This window comes from Somniosus microcephalus, chromosome 6 (assembly GCF_052327205.1).
Source record: "Somniosus microcephalus isolate GS21.2 chromosome 6, FLI_Smic_1.0, whole genome shotgun sequence".
Lineage (NCBI taxonomy): Eukaryota > Metazoa > Chordata > Chondrichthyes > Squaliformes > Somniosidae > Somniosus > Somniosus microcephalus.
The window spans coordinates 227,713,860-227,738,208 of record NC_140992.1 but is presented as its reverse complement, the minus strand read 5'-3'; the positions used below and the strand labels follow the sequence as shown (position 1 = coordinate 227,738,208).

The 24,349-nt window shown below is 43.1% G+C and overlaps 2 protein-coding genes across 4 annotated transcripts in view; one reads left to right on the top strand and one right to left on the bottom strand.

Annotated features, from left to right (window-relative positions):
• The window catches only part of itfg1 (integrin alpha FG-GAP repeat containing 1), a 215,720-nt gene extending 193,237 nt beyond the window's left edge, over positions 1-22,483 (bottom strand). Inside the window, exons 1-4 of the mRNA XM_085991513.1 lie at positions 22,220-22,483; positions 3,427-3,505; positions 3,198-3,334; positions 2,017-2,074 (exon numbers count right to left, since the gene is read on the bottom strand). Of these exons, the coding sequence (XP_085847639.1) occupies positions 2,017-2,074; positions 3,198-3,334; positions 3,427-3,505; positions 22,220-22,436 (491 nt within the window). The 5' untranslated portion in view covers positions 22,437-22,483. The remainder of the gene's footprint in view (positions 1-2,016; positions 2,075-3,197; positions 3,335-3,426; positions 3,506-22,219) is intronic.
• Positions 22,484-22,549: 66 nt separating this feature from the next.
• phkb (phosphorylase kinase, beta) overlaps positions 22,550-24,349 on the top strand; it is a 337,093-nt gene continuing 335,293 nt past the window's right edge. For 2 of the 3 annotated variants that reach the window (XM_085991511.1, XM_085991510.1), the window contains exons 1-2: positions 22,550-22,728; positions 24,003-24,088. In XM_085991511.1, the coding sequence (XP_085847637.1) occupies positions 24,025-24,088 (64 nt within the window). In that variant the 5' untranslated portion in view covers positions 22,550-22,728; positions 24,003-24,024. The remainder of the gene's footprint in view (positions 22,729-24,002; positions 24,089-24,349) is intronic. The other variant, XM_085991512.1, reaches the window with a different exon arrangement.

Genomic DNA, 24,349 nt, shown 5'->3' with positions numbered 1-24,349 from the left:
GGCCTACAGTCTCTGTCACAGGTGGGGCAGACGGTGGTTGAAGGGGTGGGTGGGTGGGGTGCTTGGGTTGACGTGCGCTCCATGAGGGTCCTGACATTCCAGGTCCCGAACTTCATTTTAAAGGGTGGAAGATGCCTGTGTGTGAATTCTTTTAACGTGGGGTGGCCGTTGCACACCAGCTACCACACGGGCTTGACAGAGCAAGGTCTTGGTCCAATGGCAAGGGGATCCAAGACGATTGGAGACCAGGCTCTGCTACATCGGCCTAGCACACACACACACAAACATATTCCTACTGTCCTCCTCCCTCCTTCCCGCAGGTCCTCTTGGGAGGAAGGAATTGAAAGAACATCCTGTACTTTTGTAAGAGGCAGGAAAGATAAAATGTTGCAAATGGGAGTGGCAAAAATCATACAGCATGAAAAATGGGGGCAGGGATTATTATCTGAAATTGTTGAACTCGATGTTGAGTCCAGCAGGCTGTAAAGTGCCTAATCGAAAGATGAGGTGCTGTTCCTCGAGCTTACGTTGAGCTTCATTGGAACAATGTATTAGGCCGAGGACAGAGAGATCAGAGAGGGAGTGAAGCAGAGAATTAAAGTGACAGGTCACCGGAAGCTCAGGGTCACCCTTATGGGCTGAATGGAGGTGTTCCGCAAAGCGGTCGCCCAATCTGCGTTTGGTCTCCCCAATGTAGAGGAGACCGCATCATGAGCAGCGACATACAGTATACTAAATTGCAAGAAGTACAAGTAAATCGCTGTATATAAATATCATGCGTCAGCCGAGGCTCAGTTGGTAGCACTCTCATTTCTGAGTCAGAAGGTCATGGACTCAAGTTCCACTCCAGAGACTTGAGCACACAATCTAGGCCGACACTCCAGTGCTGCATTGTTGGAGGTCTTTCAGATGAGATGCTAAAGCAAAGCCCTGTCTGCCCTCACACGTGGATGTAAAAGATCCTATGGCACTATTCGAAGAGGAGCAGGGTCATTCTCCTTGGTGTCCTGACAAATATTTATCCCTCAAGCAGCAATACAAACAGATTACCTGGTCATTATTACATTGCTGATGGTGCGACCTTGTTATGTGCAAACTGGCTGCCGCATTTCCTACATTACAATGGCGACTACACTTCAAAGAACTTCTTTGGCTGCAAAGTGCTTTAGGATGTCCTGAGGTTGTGAAAGACACTATATTTCTTTTCTTCATGATTTACTTGTTTCAGATGTTAATTTTTAATATCAATATTACAATAGCTGTTCACTTGAGCCAGTTTAAATGTATAGTCACATACGTGTTAAGTTAGTACTCAGCATAAGAAAAGGCCATCAGGCCCATCACCCATAAACACGGTTTTTGGTTTTCATCAATGCAGAAGGTATAAGTAAGAAACACCTCACTAGCACTCTGCTGCCTTTCTGTATGAAGGGAGCACTATACAAATGCAATTTGTTATAAAATATGCTTTAATCTATGGCTTCCAAATACATCATAGTGTACTTTTCCCACATTACAACAGTGACTACACTCCAAAAGTACTTAATTGGCTGTAAAACACTTTGAGACATCCGGTGGTCGTGAAAGGCGTTATATAAATGTAAGTTTTCCTTTAAGTCTTTCTTTACTTTTGCATTCAAATTTACAATTTTTTTACAACTCATTCCTCCATGAAGTGCCTTTGGATGTATTTCCATGTAAAAGATGCAATGTAGATGCAAGTCATTTAACACACATTTTGTTTAGAAATTAGATTTATTCAATATTTTTAGCATTTAATGTCATCACACTATATTTATGATGATCTGGCATTATCTTTTTTTCATATCCTGATTTTCTCTCCAATAAATCTTTCTAACCAATCATCTCTGTCTATCACTTTGCTCTGTGACTAGATTGTGAGTTGATGGAACTCATCCAATAGAAGCAAACAAGTTAACAGAAGAGATCAAATGGCACTGCTCATTATACAGTTGCTCATATTCTAATACAGGTTAAAACAGACAGAGTACTTACTCCAGTACTAGTGGTTCGTCCAAAAAGCTCTGTTTTAAAGTGGTAAAAAGTTTTGGATCTAAGAATAAAAAGATCAATTAATTTACATACAACTAGCGAATGAAAATTCTTATGCAGTACAATAATAGAGTTTTACCATGATTTGCTAGAAATGAACAATTATACACGCTTTAAAAAGATATAAAATCCAGAAAGGTAAAAAATTATAACGGTCCAGTCACAGGAGCCTAGCTATAGTGACAATCTATGGGCCCCTAATAACGTCAGCTGTAGCTCAGTGGTAGCGCACTCGCTTCTGAGTCAGAAGTTTGTGGGTTTAAGTCCCACTTTAGAGGCTTGAGCACAAAATCTAGGCGGACACTCCAGTGCAGTACTGAGGGAGTGCTGCACTGTCGGAGCTGCTGCCTTTTGAATGAGACATTAAACCAAGGCACAGTCTGCCCTCTCAGGTGGATGGAAAAGATTCCATGGCCCAATTTTGAAGAGCAAAGAAGTTCTTCCTGGTGTCATAACCAATATTTATCCCTCAGCCAGCATTAATAAAACAGATTATCTGGCCATTATCTCATTGCTGTTTGTGGGACCTTGCTGTGCACAAATTGGCTGCCGTGTTTCCTAAATTAGAATAGCCTCACTTCAAAAAATAATTTATTGGCTGTAAAGTGCTTTGGGACGTCCTGAAATCCTGAAAGACAGTTCTTTGTCTTTCTAACTCATATTAAGAAATAGTGAGATTTATTTCTCCCCACCCCCTGCCAAATTGAAACATTCAATGGTGGCACGATTTGAGACGATTCTGTTGGAATTATCATTGTTCCAGTGCAGAATTAGATGTTCAGAGTTTGTACATGAAGACTACAATAACATTATTTTTGAAACAAATAACAGTCTACTCTAAATTCAAAGTATCTGATAATTCAAATTTTGGCACTAAATTCTCACTTTGGTGTTATTTACATTGCTTAATTTGAAGCATTATATAATTAAATATTTTGTGTAAATATTATCAGAAATACACTGTAAAAGCATTCTTTAAGAGGCAATTTCACAAGGGGTAGACCTTACTCATATCAGTCTTTTTCTTTCAGTAATCAGATAGAAAAAGATTTATATTGGTAGAACAGTATGATTTCTTTGACAAAAAATAATCAAAGCACATTTAGTAACGAGCACAAGTTTACCTAATGTTTGATTATTTCCCCAGAAGATAACAGCGGTTGTGTTGTCATCAACCTTCTTAGAATGAAGAGTGAGGAGGACGTCCATTTGCGAGTCTCCATCATAGTCCCCTGGTACCACACTGGTAATCACTTGATCACTGAAAGGAATAAAAGGACAAAAAATTATTTGATCAACCACTGTACTTTAAAACTATAAAAGCAAGAGAGGCACTACAAAATGGCTACTCACCTCCACTGTAACACCACTTTTGGTTTTGGCTTATAATAGGGTGCCTTTACATCAGCCAACAAGATTACCAACTGATTTTCTAAAAAAGTAAAAAGAAAATTTAAGAAAGTCTAACAATTAGATATGCGTTATATGCAATATTTAATACATCACAACAGAATAGGAATTTTAAAAAACTGTCTCCTTTCAACTCTATATAACAGCCTGACCTACAGGATTGCTAAAAAGACACAAGCAGAGAGATTATGATAAATCATAGTTTTCTATCCCTCTTATACTCATCAGAGGGTTCAGTACTGATTCATGGTGGCGAATACATGAATTGAAACTTATGAAACTGGTTGGCCCGAGGAGATTTCCTGGGATCAGCCAGCAGTCCAAAGATTCAATTGAGACAATTGAAAAACAAAAATGTTTTCAATATCCTTACATAGATGATCCAAAGAATAACATGCTCTATTTTGCAGAACATGCATTTACATGTGAAATATGTATACCAATCATTTCCAAACAATTTCAAAGTGTATTGAATAGTAACTGGACAACAACTGCAATCCATTAAAAATGCTTAGCCAACTAAATATTTTGTAAACATTTGGTATGTTTTTCAAAGATAAATCTTTAACCATGCAACCATTTCAGTTCACAGCACAGAATGAGGTCATTTGGCCCATTGTGTCTGCGTTGGCTTTTTGCTAGAGCAATCCAAAACTAATTCCACTGCCTTGTTCTCTCCTCACAGCCGTGCATCTTCCTTTGAATCAAATATTTATCCTATTTTCCCTTGAAAGATGCAATAGTCTCGGCATGAACTCCTCCCACTGCCAAAGCATTTCATGCTCCAACAACTCTGCAAAGAAATTTCTCTGAATCTCTCTCCTCACTCTATTGGGTGACAATTTTAAATTGATGATCCCCTTCTCACGGACTCCTCAACCAGAGAAAATCGTCTTTCTCTATTCACTCTATCAAAATCCTTCACAAATGTTAAAACCTCTTTAAATCTCCTCTTGACTTTCCCTGCTCCAGTTGAAATAGTCCCAGCATTTCAAATTTCCTCATAATAGTTTCCCTACCCCTAGCAAAATCCTGAATAATCTATGCTATGTGCTCCCTATGGCTTTTTATGATTTTATCTGCATATACTTGTACATCAAATGATGCATTTCAGTTCCTAGGTCTTGCTGTTCCTCCGCACCCTTTAGCATCTTTCCATTGATTGTATACTCTCATTCCTGGTTTTAACTCCCAAAATGTATTACCTCATACTTATCCACATTAAGTTGCATCAGTCACCTATCTATCCATTCTGCTAATTAATCGATGTCTTCCTGGAATCTTTTACAACCCTTCCCACTGGTTGCCAACCCCCTTCTTTTGGGTTTTCAGCAAATTTTGAATTTGTGTTCCCTATGTCCAAGAGGGACATATATATGTGTTATATATACAAAAGTGGACCCAGCACTGACCCCCTGGGATACACAACTCAAATCTGAGCGACTCCACCTCACCCTAACTCGGTTTCCTGTCTGGCAACCAACTTTCTATCCATGTTGCAAACTTAGTCTTGTAGCAAATGCCAGAATTTTTATAATTAGCATCTTCTGAGACAAGTTCGCAAACACCTTCTAAAAATCCATATAAACTACATCTGTTATATTTCTTTTATCCAAATCGATCACTTCTTGAGAAAAAAAATCTTAAATTTGTCAAACATGACTTGCCTGTCCTTCATTAACTCGTGTATTTGTAAATACTCCCTCATTTTATCTCAAATTATGTATTCTAAGCATTTACCCATTCCTGACGCTGAAACCAACACTAAACTAACTGGACTTCTGTTACCTGGCCCAGTGACTTATCTATTTTTTTTAGATAACTAATTCTTGTTCAACAGTTATGTCTAACAATTGTTCCGTATCCTTCTCTAGTGTACGTATATTCTTTCTTCCATCATTACTTGTAAAAACCAATGCAAAATCATTGCATCAAAAATCTTGCACCCAAGTTCAATTCCTGTCAATATTTTTCCATTATTAAGTCCTATTTTCACTTTTGTAATGGAAACTGCCCATTAAAGCTTGTCCCTATAATAACACCCTCCTTTGGGTGAAGGGACTGTATCACCACACCAGTGGGAGGGTATAATTACAGTGTGACAAGTTTACGTATGCAGTTTCCACTATATCGAAAGCTATAGAAATTTATAACGGAAAGATGAGAATTTTTACAAATATCCCTCACCCTCTAACATCACTTCTCCTAAAGATTAGAGTTGGTCTTGACTTCCCATGTACAATGCCATGGGAAATCAACTAGTATTTACTTAATATCTCTGCCATACTTTAATACTCTAAAATTCAGTTCCCCTCTTCATCCCCGAGCAGTCCTAGCTTCTCTAACTACTTTTTTTTACTTTTCATATGGTTATAAAGTCCTTACTATTTCCTTTTATATTATTAGAGTCATAGAGTTTTACAGCACAGAAAGAGGCCCTTCGGCCCATCGTGTCTGCGCCGCCCATCCATCCCTGTCCAGTCTAATCCCATTTTCCAGCATTTGGTCCATAGCCTTGTATGCAATGGCATTTCAAGTGCTCATCCAAATGCTTCTTGAATGTTGTGAGGGTTCCTGCCTCTACCACCCTTTCAGGCATTGAGTTCCACATTCCAACCACCCTCTGGGTGAAAAAGTTCCTCCTCAAATCCCCTCTAAATCTCCTGCCCCTTACCCTGAATCTATGCCCCCTTGTTATTGACCCCCCTACTAAGGGGAAAAGTTCCTCTTTGTCTACCCGATCTATGCCCCTCATCATTTTGTACACCTCAATCAGGTCCCCCCTCAGCCTTCTTTGCTCCAAGGAAAACAACCCCAGCCTGTCCAGCCTCTCTTCATAGCTGAGGCGCTCCATCCCAGGTAACATCCTGGTGAATCTTCTCTGCACCCTCTCCAAAGCAATCACATCCTTCCTATAGTGAGGCGACCAGAACTGCACACAGTACTCCAGCTGTGGCCTCACCAGCGTTTTGTACAGTTCCATCATAACCTCCCTGCTCTTATATTCTATGCCTCGGCTAATGAAGGCAAGTATCCCATATGCCTTTTTAACCACCTTATCTACCTGTTCCGCTGCCTTCAGGGATCTATGTACATGTACACCAAGGTCCCTCTGACCCTCTGTACTTCCTAGGGTCCTACCACTCATTGTGTATTCCCTTGCCTTATTTGTCCGTCCAAAATGCATCACCTCGCACTTTTCAGGGTTAAATTCCATTTGCCACTTTTCCGCCCATCTGACCAACCCGTTTATATCGTCCTGTAGCCTGAGGCTTTCCTCCTCACAATTTACCACCCCACCAATTTTCGTGTCATCTGCGAACTTACTGATCATACCTTTTACATTCTCATCCAAATCATTTATGTAGATCACAAACAATAAGGGACCCAGCACCGATCCCTGAGGTACCCCACTGGACACAGGCTTCCAGTCACAAAAGCAACCTTCGACCATCACCCTCTGCCTCCTGCCACTCAGCCAGTTTAGGATCCAACGCGCCAAGGCACCCTGGATCCCATGGGCTCTTACCTTCTTGACCAGTCTCCTATGCGGGACTTTGTCAAAAGCTTTACTGAAGTCCATGTAAACCACATCCACAGCATTTCCCTCATCCACCCCCCTAGTCACCCCCTCGAAAAATTCAATCAGATTTGTCAGACATGATTTACCCTTGACAAAGCCATGCTGACTATCCCCGATTAATCCTTGCCTCTCCAAGTGGAGACTAATTTTGTCCCTCAGAATTTTTTCCAATAATTTCCCTACCACAGATGTTAGGCTCACTGGCCTGTAATTCCCTGGTTTATCCCTGCTACCCTTCTTGAATAATGGTACTACGTTAGCTGTTCTCCAGTCCTCTGGTACATCCCCTGTGGCCAGAGAGGTTCTGAAAATTTGTGTCAGAGCCCCTGCAATCTCCTCCTTTGCCTCCCACAGCAGCCTGGGATACATCTCGTCTGGGCCTGGGGATTTATCCACTTTTTGGCCTGCTAAAACCACTAGCACCTCCTCCCTCTCGATGCTAATATGTTCAAGTATGTCACAGCCCCCTTGCCCGATTTCTATGTCTGCATCGTCTTTCTCCATAGTGAACACAGATGCAAAAAATTCATTTAAAACCCCGCCTACATCATCTGGCTCTACACACAGATTGCCACTTTGGTCCCTAATGGGCCCTACCCTTTCCCTGGTTATCCTCTTGCCCTTAATATACTTATAAAACATCTTAGGATTTTCCTTTATTTTGCTCGCCAGTGTTATTTCATGGCCCCTCCTCGCCCTCCTAATTTCTTTTTTAAGTATGCCCCTGCATTTTTTATACTCCTCTAGGGCTTCTTCCGTCTTTAGTCTTTTGTAACTGCCAAAAGCCCCCCTTTTATTTCTAATGCATTTTTGTATATCCCTTGTCATCCAAGGTTCCCTTTGCTTGTTGGTCCCACCCTTGACCTTTACAGGAACATGTTGGCGTTGTACTCTCTCTATTTCCCTTCTGAAAGTCTCCCACTGTTTTGATGCGGATTTTCCTATAAGTAGCTGCTCCCAGTCCAATTTGGCCAGATCCTGCCTTATCATATTAAAATCGGCCTTCCCCCAATTTAGAACCCTTATTTCCGGGCCGTCTTTGTCTTTTTCCATGACCACCTTAAATCTCACCGAATTGTGGTCACTGTCGCCAAAATGCTCTCCTACTGACACTTCCACCACTTGCCCGGCTACATTCCCCAGAATTAGGTCCAGTACCGCCCCCTCTCTTGTAGGACTTTCTACATGTTGGCTCAAAAAGCTCTCCTGGATGCACTTTAAGAATTCTGCACCCTCTAAGCCTTTCACACTCTGACTATCCCAATTTATATTGGGGAAGTTGAAATCCCCCACTATTATTACCCTATTATTTTCGCACTTTTCTGAGATTTGCCTACATATCTGTTCCTCTATCTCCCCCTGACTGTTTGGGGGCCTATAGTACACTCCCAGCAAAGTGCTTGCCCCCTTTTTGTTTTTAAGTTCTACCCATATGGCCTCATTTGAGGAACCCGCTAATATATCATCCCTCCTTACAGCAGTAATTGACTCCTTAATTAATATTGCAACACCCCCTCCCCTTTTACACCCCCCTCTGTCTCGCCTGAAGATTCTATACCCCGGAATATTGAGCTGCCAGTCCTGACCCTCCCTCAACCATGTCTCCGTGATAGCAACAATATCGTACTCCCATGTGTTCAACAACAACTTCAGTTCATCCACCTTATTTGCAAGACTCCTTGCATTAAAATAAATGCCTTCCAGCCCTGCCATATTCTCTTTTGCCTTCACATATTTGCTTTGCCTTCCCAGCTGACTTGTTTTCCCCTCTGTATTTGGCTGTAAATCACCCCCTACTATAGCTCCACTCTGTACCCCATCCCCCTGCCAAGTTAGTTTAAACCCCCCCCAGCAGTGCTAGCAAACCTCCCCGCAAGGATATTGGTTCCCCTCTGATTCAGGTGTAAACCGTCCGACTTGTACAAGTCCCACCTTTCCCAGAAGCAGACCCAGTGATCCAGGAAACTAAAGCCCTCCCCCCTGCACCATCCCTTTAGCCACGCATTCATCTGTTCTATCTTCCTATTTCTATACTTACTAGCACGTGGCACTGGGAGTAATCCAGAGATTACAACCCTTGAGGTCCTGCTCTTTAATCCTTCACCTAGCTCCCTAAATTCTTGCTGCAGGACCTCATCCCTCTTTTTACCTATGTCGTTGGTACCAATGTGGACCACGACCACTGGCTGTTCACCCTCCCCCTCCAGAATGCCCTGCAGCCGCTCAGTGACATCCTTGACCCTGGCACCAGGGAGGCAACAAACCATCCTGGATTCACGTCTACGGCCACAGAAACGCCTATTTGTTCCCCTTACTATAGAATCCCCTACCACTATTGCTCTCCCACTCTTTTTCCCCCCTTCCTGGGCAGCAGGAGCACCGCCAGTGCCAGGAAGTTGGCTGCTGCTGCCTTCCCCTGGTGAGTCATCCCCCTCAACAGTATCCAAAGCGGTATACTTGTTTGAAAGGGGGATGTCCGCAGGGGTTCCCTGCACTACCTGCCTGCCTTTGTTGCTCCGCCTGATGGTCACCCCCTGTGCTGCCCTACCCTGAGGCGTGAACAACTCGCTAAACGTGCTATCCACGAGCCTCTCAGCATCGCGTATGCTCCAAAATTCATCCACCCGCAGCTCGAGCGCCACAATGCGGTCTACAAGTAGCTGCAGCTGGATGCATTTCCCGCACACATGGTCGCCAGGGACACTGGCAGCGTCCCTGATTTCCCACATAGAGCAGGAGGAGCAGAACACGGGTCTGAGCTCTCCTGCCATGACTTACTCCTTTAATTAATCTAAAAATTTATTCAATACCCCAGACTTTTTTGATGTTAGGCCTTCTAATCTTTTTCAACTCCTAACTACACTTTCTATATTCTTCTGACTCCAGCATCTTGTGCATTACCCGCCACCCTCCCCCCCGCACCCAACCCCCTTTCACCCCACAACTGCCTGCCGTACTTTTAACCACTTGGACCATATATAATAGCATTCCCGTCTTTCAGATCAGACATTAAACTGAAGCCCCATCTGCTTTCACAAGTGAATGTAAAAGGTCTCATGGCACTATTCAAGGAAGAGGAGGGGAGCTCGAGACAACATTTACCCCTCAATGGACAGCACCAAAACAGATTATATAGGGCCAGAACTTCGGGTCCCCACGGGTGAGTACGCGCTGGGTACTCACGCGTAGGCCCAACTAAAGTGCCGGTTTTGTGCATGCACTGTGCATGCGCGGGAAACCAGAACTTCCGTTCCCTTGAAGGAAGGGGTTCAGAGGTCGAACGCGTGCACCAGAGAGGCAGCGCGTATGCCTGGAACTTCCGTTTTTTTCCGGGAGTGTAAGTCTCCAGCAGCTACGCTTATAAAAAGCAGTCGCAAGGCCTGCTTTTAACAAGGTAAGTGGTGAATTAAGTCAAATTAAAACATTTTTTCCACAGGTTTATTATTTTTAAATACTTTAAAGGTAAGTTTATTTTTAGCCCCGTTAGAAACTGTAATTAATTTTTTCAAAAATTTAAATGATTGTTTAAAATAGTTATTTTGTGATTTATAGTTATTTTAAAAATGTGATTTAAAAAAAAAAATTATTTGAAGTTTCAGTTATGTTTTGGGGCTGAATTGTATTCATAGATTTGACAGGTCTATGTTACAAATGACATCCTGTGTGAGTGTGACTGTGGTAAACTATCCCTCCTTGTTCTTCCCGACCTGTCTGCAGCCTTTGACACAGGTGACGACACCATCCTCCTCCAATGCCTCTCCTCCATCATCCAGTCAGATGCGACTGCACTCACCTGGGTCCATTCTTATCTAATCAGTCGTAGCCACAGAGTCACTAGCAATAGCTTCTCTTCCCGCTCCGTTACCTCGAGTCCCCCAAGAATCTATCCTTGGCCCCCTATTTCTCATCTACATGCTCCCCCTCAGTGACACCATCCGAAAACACGTCAGGTTCCACAAGTACGCTGACGACACCCAGCTCGGCCTCACCACCACCTCTCTCGACCCCTCCACTGTCTCTAAACTGTCAGACTGCTTGTTCGGCATCCAGTACTGAATGAGCAGAAATGTCCTCCAACTAAATATTGGGAAGACCAAAGCTATTGTGTTCAGTCCCTAGCCACCGACTCCATCCCTCACCCTGGCAACTGTCTAAGGGTGAACCATACTGTTCGCAACCTTGGTGTCGTATTTGACCGAGAGGAGCTCCGATCACATATCCACACCATCACCAAAACCACCTACTTGCACCTCCGTAACATCGCCTGACTCTGCCCCTGCCTCAGCTTATCTGCTGCTGAACCCCTCATCCATGCCTTTGTTACTTCTGGACTTGATTATTCTAACACTTTTCTGGCCGGTCTCCCATCTTCCATAAACTTGAGCTCATCCAAAACTCTGTCGCCTGTATCCTAACTGGCACCAAGTCCCGTTCACCCATCACCCCTGTTCTCGCTGACCTACATTGGCTCCCAGTCTGGCAACACCTCAAATTTAAAATTCTCATCCTTGTTTTCAAATCTCTCCATTGCCTTGCCCCTCCCTATCTCTGTAACTTTCTCCAGCCCTACAACCCTCCGAGACTTCTGCACTCCTCCAATGTTGCCTTCTTGTGCAACCCCTATTTGAATCGCTCCACCTTTGGCAGCCGTGCTTTCAGCCTCCTAGGCCCTAAAATCTGGAATTACCTCCTTAAACCTCTTCACCTCTCCCTCCTCCTTTAAGACGCTCTTTGACCAAGCTTTTGGTCATCTGTCCTAATATCTCCTTATGTGGCTAGGTGTCAAATTTTGTTTGATATTGCTCCTGTGAAACTGGATGTTTCACTACATTAAAGGCGATATATAAATGCAAGTTGTTGTTGTTTTTGCTTATTGGCTGTAAAGCGCTTTGGGCTGCCCAGAGGACATGAAAGGCACTATAGCAATGCAAGTACATTCTTCTTTTGAAACACATCCATCTCCCTCTCCTCCATTAAGACCCTCCTACTAAGAAAAAAACTTACATTTACTTAGCGCCTTTCTTAACCTCAGGACGTCCCATAGCGCTTTACAGTCAATGAAGTATTTTTGAAGTGTTGTCACTGTTGTAATGTAGGAAACGGGGCAGCCAATTTATGCACAGCAAGGTCTAACAAACAGCAATGTGATAATGACCAGATAATCTGTTTTACTGATGTTGGTTGAGAGAGGACTATTGGCCAGGAGACTGGGGAGAACTCTCCTGCTGTACTTCGAAATAGTAACATGGGGTCTTTCACGACCACCTGAAAGGGCAGACAGGGCCTCGGTTTAACGTCTCATCTGAAACGCGGCACCTCCGTCAGTGCAGCACTCCCCGAGTTCTGCAATGGAATGTCATCCTGGATTTTGTGCTCAACCTCTGGATTGGGACCCGATATCCTTCCTTAGGTACGGAGACCAAAACTGTACACAGTACTCCAGATCCATATACCCTTTAAGCTCCGCGCAGCCGGTTTTTCAATGTAAAAACTGCGCATGCGCAATATTTTGAATGGCCTGTGCAGCCCCTTAAAGGGGCCGTGCAGAGCCAAATTTTTTTTACAGGGAACATTGTTCCAAAGCCCTATATAATTGCAGCAAGACTTCCTTACTCTTGTACTCCAACACCCTGGCAATAAAGGCCAACATACCATTTTCCTTCCTATCTGCTTGCTGTACCTGCATGTTAACTTTGTGTTTCCTGTACAAGGACACCCAAATCCCTATGAACACCAACATTTAACAGAATCTCACCATTTAAAAAATATTCTGTTTTTCTATTCTTCCTACCAAAGTGAATAACCTTACGTTTCCCCACATTCTACTGGATCTGCCACCTTCTTGCCCGCTCACTTAACCTGTCTATATCCCTTTGCAGACTCTTCGTATCCTCCTCACAGCTTACCTTCCCACCTAGTTTTGTGTCGCCAGCAAACTTGGATAACTTGGATACATTGCACTCGGTCCCTTCATCTAATCATGAACATAGATTGTAAATAGCGGAGACCCCAGCACTGATCCTCGCAGCACCCCACTTGTAACAGCCTGCCAACCTGAAAATGACCCGTTTATTCCTACTCTCTGTTTTCTGCCCTTTAACCAATTCTCTATCCATGCTAATATATTACCACTAACCTCATAAGTCCTCATCTTGTGCAACAACCTTTTGTGTGGCACTTTATCAAATGTCTTTTGTAAAGCCAAATATACTACATCCACTAGTTCCCCTTTATCTACCCTGCTAGTTACATCCTCAAATAGATTTGTCAAACTCTATATCTTATCCTTTCACAATTAATGTTGCTAACTCTCCAATTTTGTTTTCAATGCTTTGTACATTCATAATCCTCTCCATTTTCTTGGAACATTAACCTTTCTTCTTCTTCCACCTGGTTTTCGCAATAATTTTTTGATATTCTTTATCCCTTTTATCTTTCCCCTGCTCAAAGCCTCTTCCTTCTCTGATAATATTTTCTCACTATTTATTTCAGCAAAATCTTCTGCTTCTATTCCAACATGTTGCTTTATTAATCATGTTCCCTTCTCGAGTCTCAAACCTAGACTTTCCCCATACTCCTCCTATTATTAATTTGAATCCACCCTTGCAGCTCTGTTTGCATTCTCCACAATCATGTTGACGCTAATTTGACTTGGTTGAAAGCCACCCTTTATTCCAGAACTTATTCCAATACCCCAAGATTGTGAACCATTCCCTCCTGCATCAGCCCTATAGCCACACATGGACCTTCCTCATATTCCTCTCCTTAACCTGTCCAGCAAGCGGTACAGGGAACAATCTGGATGTAATGTTGAACTTGCACGAAACCTTCATCAGGCTGCAACTGGAGTATTGGGTAAAGTTTTGGCTATCCCGTTATACCAAGACTATAAAAGCAACGGAAAAGGTGCCATGTATGTTAACTGGGTTGTTACCAATACAGCTATGGCAAGCTCCACTTTTGGTCTCTGTATATATAGATGATTTAGATTTGGGCACAGTGAGCACAATCTCAAAAGTTGCTGACAACACAAAAGTAGGCAGGTTGGCAACTAGTAAGAAAGACTGTAAAAGGTCTTCAGGAAGACAGCTAAGTTAGCAGAATGGGTAGAAAGGTGGAAGATGCAATTTAGTGTGGTTAAGTAGGAGACAATACATTTTGGGAGGAAAAATAAGGAATGAGTATACACTGAATAGAAAGATGGTGAAGGGTGTGGATGAACAAACAGACCTAGGGGGTTCCAATACATAATTCTCTGAAAATGTGAGTGCAAATAGATAAAGGCATTCAAAAAAAGCCAATATAATTTTTTAATATAAATAAGGGAATAGAGTATAAGAGTAACAAAGTAATGATAAATTTGTACAAAACATTGGTTAGAATGCAAACACTGCTGCCCAGGAGGCAAGGGATGGCCTCACCATGGCCAGATTTTACTTCACTTGACGCTGTATACCCTGGCTGCCACATGAGATGCCAGGTTGGCATCACCCCACACCAACACCATAAAGCATCCCTACCATGCCCAAGGCATTCCTTTCACACTCACCACCATTGTGGGGGGTACCGTTATGTCTCACCATTCACTGCAACTCACTAAGCCACTTTCAAAAGGTGCACACAAATCTGTCCAAGAATGCAAAGTGTTGAAAATAAAAGGTTTCAATGTTTGACAGCACATTTACAGAACTTCACATGAACATTGCATAAAACACCCAAGTGCCTATCCTTGTGTGTTGTTAATTGGTAAAATTGCACTAGGATGAGGGAGAATGTGAGTGGTGGCTAGTGAGATGGGGATGCGATAATGTAGATAGGGAGGGATGGGTGGAGGTGCAAGGTGAGTTGGTGTGAGTAAGGATGTGCAGGAGTAGGGTAGGTGATGGGGATGTGATGAGAGGCACAGCAGGATGAGGTTGAGTGTGGCTTTGTACTAACGTTTCGTGATCTACTGAGATCCTTGAAACATTTGCGGCACTGCACCCAGGTCCTCCTGACCACATCCCTGCTTGTACCCTCCTCTGCAATGTGCAACCAGGCTGTGTTGATCTCCTGGGGAGGTCTCTTCCGCCCATGGCAAGGGACGAGGACCTCCCTGTATGCTATGACTCCCTCCATAAGCATATGGAGCGAGTCATGGGAGAACCTGGGTGCAGCCCTGCACTTCTGTGTAGTGCTCGTCAGTGTTTGCAGCACCTCAATACTGTAGAACACTGACAGCACAACTGTCAAAATAAAGTTGGCCATGGTCCCCTTTAAGGAAACCGGCTGATGATGAGTCATCAAATGACATCACCAGACCCGCTTCCTCTAAATGGCCGGGAAACGCGCTGGGCAGGCTTAACAAGCCCAATCAGGGGAAATTCATTTCAGAGGCCGGGATGAAGACAGCAGCGGGGTTGGGACCCGTCACTGCCCGCCAAGGTTAGTAAAATCACGGCCCATGTCTCTAATTACAAAACAAGGACCCGTTTGCCATTTCATGGTTGAATTCCTTCTTTGATTATACAGTACTGTGGACATTAATGCTTCAAGATCAGCTTTTTTAAGGGTTATTTTACATTAACTGGAACAGCAGGTGTGGAAATTACACTGAGAATTACAAAAAAAACTATGAGCATTCAAACTATGCAGCAGTGACAGTACATACTTGTACAGTAATTTAACAATGTTAAGGCTTGAAAATAGAAAATTTGAATCATACTTTTTACAAAGTTTAAAACTAAGTTGCAATGAGCGGTTTTGCACTGCACACTCCAAAGGATATCACAAACATATTGCACCCTTGTACAATAATAAACTATGCAAAATAAAAACATTAAAACAGGAAAAATTCAATAATCCAATTTCCTCGATCCTTCAAAAATGGAATAGAACCATAGGGTTATCCACTTTGGAAGTTGCAGAATCCATAATCAATGCAATATTGGCTCGTAATTTGTGGTCAGCGGCGAAGCAACGGCGCTTGCCACGGACCTCGAAGAAAGTTGCCCACAAAGATCTAGCAATCTCTGTGGCTTTGATTTAAGCTCTCACTACATTTGTTTGAACCTGGCGCTAAATCAAGCGAATCTCGAGCGTCCAGCAAAAGTGATGTTATCAAGCTGGCTAAGGAACCAATCACATTGAAGAATTCTCAAGACAGCAAACCAGGAAGTAAAATGCACAGATTCTAATTTACTTATTATAAATTTTAGAGAGCGATCTACAGATTGGGACATAAACATAGGATTATAAGGTAGAAGCTGAAATATCAGAAATTAATTTTTTTTTTAAATGATGTAATTCTTAATCATATTAATGTAACCATGTGATATTCCACAAATATAAAAGTAGTTTTTCATGGCCAGAACGGTTGATCAGCAGTGAATACGCTGTTAAAAACCCAGTTATATCTCTTCCAACAAAGCTCAACTTTTTCCAGGTTGGGTTGGGGGGGGGTGGGGGGGGGGGGGGACATTTTCATCCTTCAGTGTGATTCGAATTGCTTGCCGGCTCTGGGGAGTTCCACTACGCAACCTGTGGAGGATCAGCGAATGACTAACTGCAACTCTTGGATTTCCGCGTTATCTTCGCATGCACTAAATTCTGAAGTTGCCGTCAGTTTCAGAAGGGTAATGACGGTGAACCTTGACAGTTTCGCAGTCATTACCACCGCAAAATCCGGGCCATTATTTGCCATGCAAAGTCATGGAGATTACTACACACTACTGAAAGCCAATTGTACGCACTTATGAGAAATAATTTGTTAAAATGTTTAGTCAAATTGGTCAGTTGTATGGGCTGCATTCTTTATTGTAACAAAGTAATTTTACTGTTTGGGGGTTTGAGAGAATTCAGGGAAGGAGTCTGGGAGAAATGGGAAGCGGCTGCCAGAACTTTGAGGAAGGTTTATGGACTTGCAAAACCATGGGGGGCATCTGGGAGCACTCAGTGACTTTCAGAATAGAAAAAGGGTGACAGCTATTCAGCGGAAAATTTAGTTCGGGAGCAGAGTTGGAGTAGTTCGTGAACTTTTTCCTGGGCTTTGACTGTGCTACCACTCGCTACCGCCACCACCAAAAAAGCAAACTGGTTGGGGTCTTTGAGGAGGGGGGGGGGGGGGTCAAAGACCCCAACCAGTTTACTTAAAAAAAAAAAAATCAACTTTCAAGTGGTTCTCTCTGTGCTGGGTTTCTTTGCGTTGAGAGTCCAAGTGCTGATGTAAACTTCCATAGTGAAGGACTATGTAGGGAATCGAGTGGAGGAACTGGTGCATTTTTTTTACAAAGATAAAATATGTACATGCGCTGTATTTGAGGCCTGGCTGCAAGGTGGCTCCTGGGAACTGGAATCCAGCTGCTTTGCAGAATTCGCAAGGCTTGGAGTTGACTTTTAATGCGTAGAAATAGGACAGTGTACAGTTGGGGCAGAATCGAAGATCAGAGGTACAATCAACTCTTGATGATTTGAAATACTGTAGTTATTTGCTAAAAAAGTGAATTACCCATTAATTTGAATTAAGCAATGAACTCAGCAAAGTGGGGAAGTTAGTGCTAAAAGAAATGTTTCAATTATCAGGTAATTTAAATGAAGCAGCTTTGAATCCTGAATAGATTGTATTTGTAAGCCTCAGTAGTGCATGTCCAGCCATGAGCACGGGGAAGTGGGGTGGAATGATTACAATGTGAAATTGTAAGTTGATGGGTGATTTTAGAATGTTTTCTGAACTGCTAAATTTTTTAAATGTTCATTAAGTTAAACATTTTATTTTAGGGATTATTAAATAAGGCATGTGGGGAGCCAGTGAAGCGGATGAAAATATATGCGGATTTGATTGGTTGCTTTTGTAATGGTTGCCGGTTGTTCAGTGTTTTTTGATTACTTGGTTCTTAGTGGACGTTTGAGCTAATCAACTGCTTCATTTCCTACAGACACAAAACTGATGCAAAACTTTAAAAATTTTATTAGAATATATAATTGAAACTTTTTTCTATATTAGTTGCTATAACAGAATGCAGACGTAAACAAATACAACAAGGGCAGCATTATGTCAAATTTCACCTTGGTGGGTACTTGAAGGCCAGAAAAACAGACAACTTATGCTGGGGCCCATCAAATCAGAGCTCTCCAATTGCAATTGCCTTCATGGATTGAATCCGTTGAGCCTTTCTGGTCACGATTTAAATGTGGAGGTGATAGTTTGGCAATAACCACTTTTGTGAAGTTCCTGCAGTCATGATCTTGTCCAAATTGCCCAGGTATGTTCTGTCCACAAAACACAGGACAAACCCAATCTGGCCAATTACCGCCCCATCAGTCTACTCTCAATCATCAGCAAAGTGATGGAAGGTGTCGTCGACAGTGCAATCAAATGGCACTACCAATAACCTGTTCACCGATGCTCAATTGGGTTCCGTCAGGACCACTCGGCTCCAGATCTTATTACAGCCTCAGTCGAAACAGTCGAAACATGAACAAAAGAGCTGAATTGCAGAGGTGAGGTGAGAGTGACTGCTCTTGACATCAAAGCAGACCAAGTTGTGGCATCAAGGAGCCCTAGTAAACCTGAAGTCAGGATGAATCAGGGGGAATCTCTCCACTGGCTAGAGTCATACCGAGCACAAAGGAAGGTGCCTTTGAGGGAGATCAAAGCCAGGGACCTCTGCTGTTGGGTCAGTGATGAGGTATCTTTATGTTGCATGATCCCATGTGGCTCAGTTGGTAGCACACTTGCCTCCGAGTCAGAAAGTTGTAGGTTCAAGTCCCACTCCAGGGACTTGAGCACATCAAGCTAGTCTGACACTCCAGTGTAGTACTGAGGGAGTGCTGCACTGTTGGAGGTGCCGTCTTTCGGATGAGACGTTAAACTGGGGTCCCGTCTGCACTCAGGTGGACGTAAAAGATCCTATGGCACTATTTCCAAGAAGAGTAGGGGAGTTATCCCCAGTGTCCTGGCCAATATTTATCCCTCAACCAACATAACAAAAACAGATTATCTGGTCATTATCACATTGCTGTTTGTGGGACCTTGATGTGCACAAATTGGCTGCCGCGATTCCCACATTACAACAGTGACTCCACTTCAAAAGTACTTAATTGGCTGTAAAGCGCTTTGAGACGTCCGGTGGTCGTGAAAGGTGCTATATAAATGCAAGTCTTTCTTTTATCTGTACAGTGGGTTGATACCAGCTGCATGAATATTGGCTGTTGTTTCCCAGAATGGTCGGAGCGATTTTAAGCACGTTCGTGGTGGGGTTTTCAAGTCTTAGTCTTCAAGTCGATTTTGCTCATGATTTTTTCCCCCATCTCACGGAGCACGGTGGCGTCGCAGCGTATCGCAGGCGGGCAATCTGGGGCAGCACCGGGAGCCACTCAGCTGGAGTGGACCTAAGCATCCCTGACACCATCCTCATGGCGGCATTTAGCTGCATGACCACGGCCTTGGTGTGGTGGCTGCAGGACCATGAGGCAGAACAGTATTCTGCAGCAGAGTAGACTAGGGCCACTGTTGCAGTGAGGTGTTTTGGCTCTGCTTTTTCATGACATTCCAGTGAGTTTCTGGACCAGGTTCACCCTGGTTTTTAACTTTTTGGCCGGTATTGGTAGGTTGAGGCCGATAGGTGAGAGACCTGTCCAGGGCAATACCCAGGTATTTTGGGTGGGGTTCATGGGTAAGTCGCCTTCCGCAGAAGGAAACGTTGAGTTCTTTCCTGGCGGCGTTGTTGTTCAGATGAAATGCCAACACAACTGTCTTCTCTGGATTGGGGTGGAGGCTCCAGGTCCGGCAGTAAGATTCCAGTAGGGCCAGGTTGCTTGTGAGCTTCCTACTTGCTTCCTCTAGCATCGATGCCTGCAGCAGCAGTGCTCGGTCATCAGCATAGGTGAACTTCCGGGATTTGGTGCAGAGCATGTCCGCCGTGTAGATGTTGAAAATGGCCAGTGCGAGCACTGACCTCTGTGGCAGTCCATCGTTGAACCTCTGTGTTCGGCTAGTCTCGTCTCGTCACCAAGATAGACACGGAACTTACAGTTGCTCGTTAGGGTGTTGATGAGCCTGAGAGTCTTGTGGCATTGAAAGATGATTGAAAACTTCAGTAGCAGGCCTTTGCACCAGACAGTGTCGTATGAGGCCAGTGCGTCAGACAGTGTCGTATGAGGCCAGCGCGTCAGTGTCGTATGAGGCCAGTGCGTCAGACAGTGTCGTATGAGGCCAGCGCGTCAGAAACATAGAAGATAGGAGTAGGCCATTCGGCCCCTCGAGCCTGCTCCGCCATTCAATGAGATCATGGCTGATCATCCAAACTCAGTACCCTGTCCCTGCCTTCTCCCCATATCCCTTGATCCCTTCAGCCTTAAGAAATATATCTAACTCCTTCTTGAATATATTTCATGAATTGGCCTCAACTGCCTTCTGTGGTAGAGAATTCCACAGATTCACCACTCTCTGGGTGAAGAAATTCCTCCTTATCTCAGTCCTAAATAGCTTACCCCTTATCCTTAGACTGTGACCCCTGATTCTGGACTCCCCCGCCATCGGGAACATCCTTCCTGCATCTAGTCTGTCTAGTCCTGTTAGAATTTTATAAGTTTCAATGAGATCCCCTCTCATTCTTCTAAACTCCAGCGAGTATAAGCCCAATCGACCCAATCTCTCCTCATACGTCATTCCTGCCATCCCAGGTATCAGTCTGGTGAATCTTCGCTACACTCCCTCCATGGCAAGAACATCCTTCCTCAAATAGGGCGACCCAAACTGCACACAATACTCAAGGTGTGGTCTCACCAAGGCCCTGTACAACTGCAGCAAGACATCCTTGTTCCTGTACTCGAACCCTCTCGCTACGAAGGCCAACATACCATTTGCCTTCTTAACCGCCTGCTGCACCTGCATACTTACCTTCAGCGACTAGTGCACAAGGACACCCAGGTCTCGTTGCACTTCCCCTTCTCCCAATCTATTGCCATTCAGATAATAATCTGCGTTCCTGTTTTTGCCACCAAAGTGGATAACCTCGCATTTATCCACATTATACTGCATCTGCCATGCTTCTGCCCAATCACCCAACCTGTCCAAATCATACTGGAGTTTCTCGGCATCCTCCTCACAGCACACATGCCCACCAAGCTTTGTGTCGTCTGCAAACTTGGAGATATTACATCTAGTTCCCTCGTCTAGATCATTAATATATACATAGTCGTATGAGGCCATCTTGTCAGACAGTGTCGTATGAGGCCATCGCGTCAGACAGTGCCGTATGAGGCCATCGCGTCAGACAGTGCCGTATGCCGATGACAAGTCTATGAAGGCAACTCCAGTCTTCAGCTGCTTCTGGAACCCTGCCTCAATGTTGGTAGTGAGTGCAAGGACCTGGTCAGAGCAACTTTTACCCCCTCTGAAGCCCGGCTGCTCGTTTGGGATGGCAGCTTCTAAAGCCTGCTATATCCGGTTAAGGACAAGCCGTTCGACCACCGTGTATGTCATAGACAGAAGGGCGATGGGGTGGTAGCTTTTGGGATCGTTGGCTGGTTTTCCTGGCTTTAGGATGGCAACGACAAGAACATGCATATTTTGTGGGAGCTGTGGTTGCATGTTCAAAATAATCTCTTTGATCTTTGAAATAAGTAATTTTGAGATATTAAGAAGAGGCCAGAGTGAGACGAATATATTGGCATGTAGGGCTGGAGGAGGTTGCAGAGGTAGGGCAGAATCCATAGGTTAGTATATGGATTTTGCAAGTGCATTGGGGGACAGGGAGCCAATGTAGGTGGGCAAGGACAGCAGCAATAAGGATACACACAAGTTAAACAATGGCATAACTATTGACCTGATACAGTTAAGATAACATATAAAAATGTCCCGAGGTGTTTTAGTGTTGAAATATTTGACAGAGCAACATTTAATTAAAAGTAACTACATTTTAAAGTAACTTCCAAATTAACTGAGCCCTGAATATGATAACATTAAGAGTTAAACCACACCTTGTTACTGAATAAATGAAACACTCAGAAACACACCATGCTTTGAAATCTTTGAAGAACTCATCTTGGAAGATATTTTGACAGTACCAGGTTCCGTATATAAGCAAAAACGTGAACAACAAACAAACACCCTCCTCACCTGTCACGATTAGCACAATAAACAGAAGAATCAGTCCTACCCAGGCTACTCACTTGATCTGATGAGAAAGATGTCGGTTTGTTTATCCGAGTTGAAGTCTCCGAAAGCGGCCACGGTTCCCCGGGCCTCCGACCCAAAGAGCTCGGCAGTGACATCCTGCAGAGCGGAGAGGCCGGGGTGACAGGAGAGAGGGGAGAAAGCGGACAGGAGGAGAAGGAGGAGGAAGGTGGGAGTGGGGCCCATGGTCGGACAGAGGCAGAGTCGCTCCATCACAGACACCGGGCAACGCACCAACCGCTTTACGGCCGGAAACCAGCAACACGCCCAAACTAACAACGGCCGCAGCTTGCCCAGGCAAACGGATGCAAAAACACCCGTCGCAAAACCCGAATTAATAATATATATATATATATATATTTTTAAAAGTTGACATGAATCATCTGGAAAACTTTAGGTGTCAGGTGTAGACTTGGCGACAGTGTCGCGCAGTACAAACTCTGAACCAGTATGGACGACGTGAGTTGGATGTTGAAAGATTTCAGATCCCGATCGAAACGTGCAGGTTTGCAATAAATAAGTGGCATGCATAACAAAACATTCACGGTGGTGTTATGTTTTTCTTCTAAGGCTTTGTTACTGAGCGTGTTTGACTTAAGTTTTTCATTTGGTGCTGTCCTTGCCTGTGTTTGTTCCCCTGTGTGACACAGCATGTCCTGATTGCACATACAAGCATTTTATTATTTTTTATGTGTATATATGCGCCAATGCACGTTTGTGATGTTGAATAAAACACATTGGATCTTTGGTGGATTGTAATTAACTACTCATGTAGTACACTTTTTATTTAGGTTGCATTAGCTGTTGTTGGTGCCTTTACTATTTTCAGTTTTCTGCATGCTATTTCCAAATGCGCAGTATATATGCTCTATAAGACACAAATGACCTAACAAACTAAAAATGGAAAGGTATCCGTGGAAGCATAATCAAAGACATTTTTGATAAAATAATGCTCACTAATCTTCTTTAACAGTGTGTCGAAGTACAAACGTTATTAACTTATTTTGAGACTTGCAAGTTACTTCTACCACTACCGCCTGAACTGTAACCTTCTCCGAGAAGGTCACATAACTCCTTCTGAAATGTCTAGCCCATGCTGTTAAACCATTTAACTCCATTAAATTTTCCTTTGCTCGAATGTACAGCAGACTGCATTTGTAATTTAGGATCACAAAGGAAGGGTCCATTTCATGGTATTATTCATGCAGCAATGTTGAGGTAGCATCAGTAAGACAAATTAACTATACTTGTACATTTTATTTTATCAAATTTTTCATTATTTTAATGCATATTTCCAAAAAGAATACACCTTTTAGGGTCATGCATCTTGAAGGCATCTACCCTTTTTGGAAACAAGTTACACAGAAATTCATAAACATTGGAATTATTTTGTAAAGTTATAGTAAAGAAATCTTAAGATAAATGGCTTCTACCCTTTTATTTAACAAAGTGTCATCTCTCCATTTCAGTTTGTAGGCTGGCTTTTGTTACATTTTTCTTAGTTACTGCATTGTCCCTGCACTTACTGCATACAGTGTTGTCCAAATAGAGTACACATTGAGATAAATTCCATGTTTAAAGAACATGTTGATGTTAATTTCACAACTAAAGTATTGATTTGTTTACAAATAAAATGTGTACATTGAGATCTGTTGTAATTTTGAAAAATGTAATCGTAAAATGCATGCTCACTTACAGATTTCAAAGTGTCATTGTTTACTAACCTTGCATGTATGAGTTAATTATTTAACCTGTGTGAATTGCTGTAATGTACTGTAGCAAGAGAAGCGTGTTTTTGAAAATGGAAGTAACCAACTTCGATGATGATGACAACCCCACCTACATTCATAGTTACTGTCCACTGGGTAAGTTACTACTGCTTAAGTACTGAAAATAACATTTATTTCAGCATGAGTATACCAAATATATTCTCCTCTTCAAATGAATATGTACGTTTGTTTGGTATAGTAATGCACTTACTGTTATAAAGCACCGATGAATGTGGTGCTAGTTTTCAACATGAGAAGCCCAGTAGCTTCTCTTAAACTCCCAAGAATATGGGTCTGAAATTAAATGAGGGAACTCTCCCAGATTGCACAAAAGGCCTTGCATCAAAAAATATACCC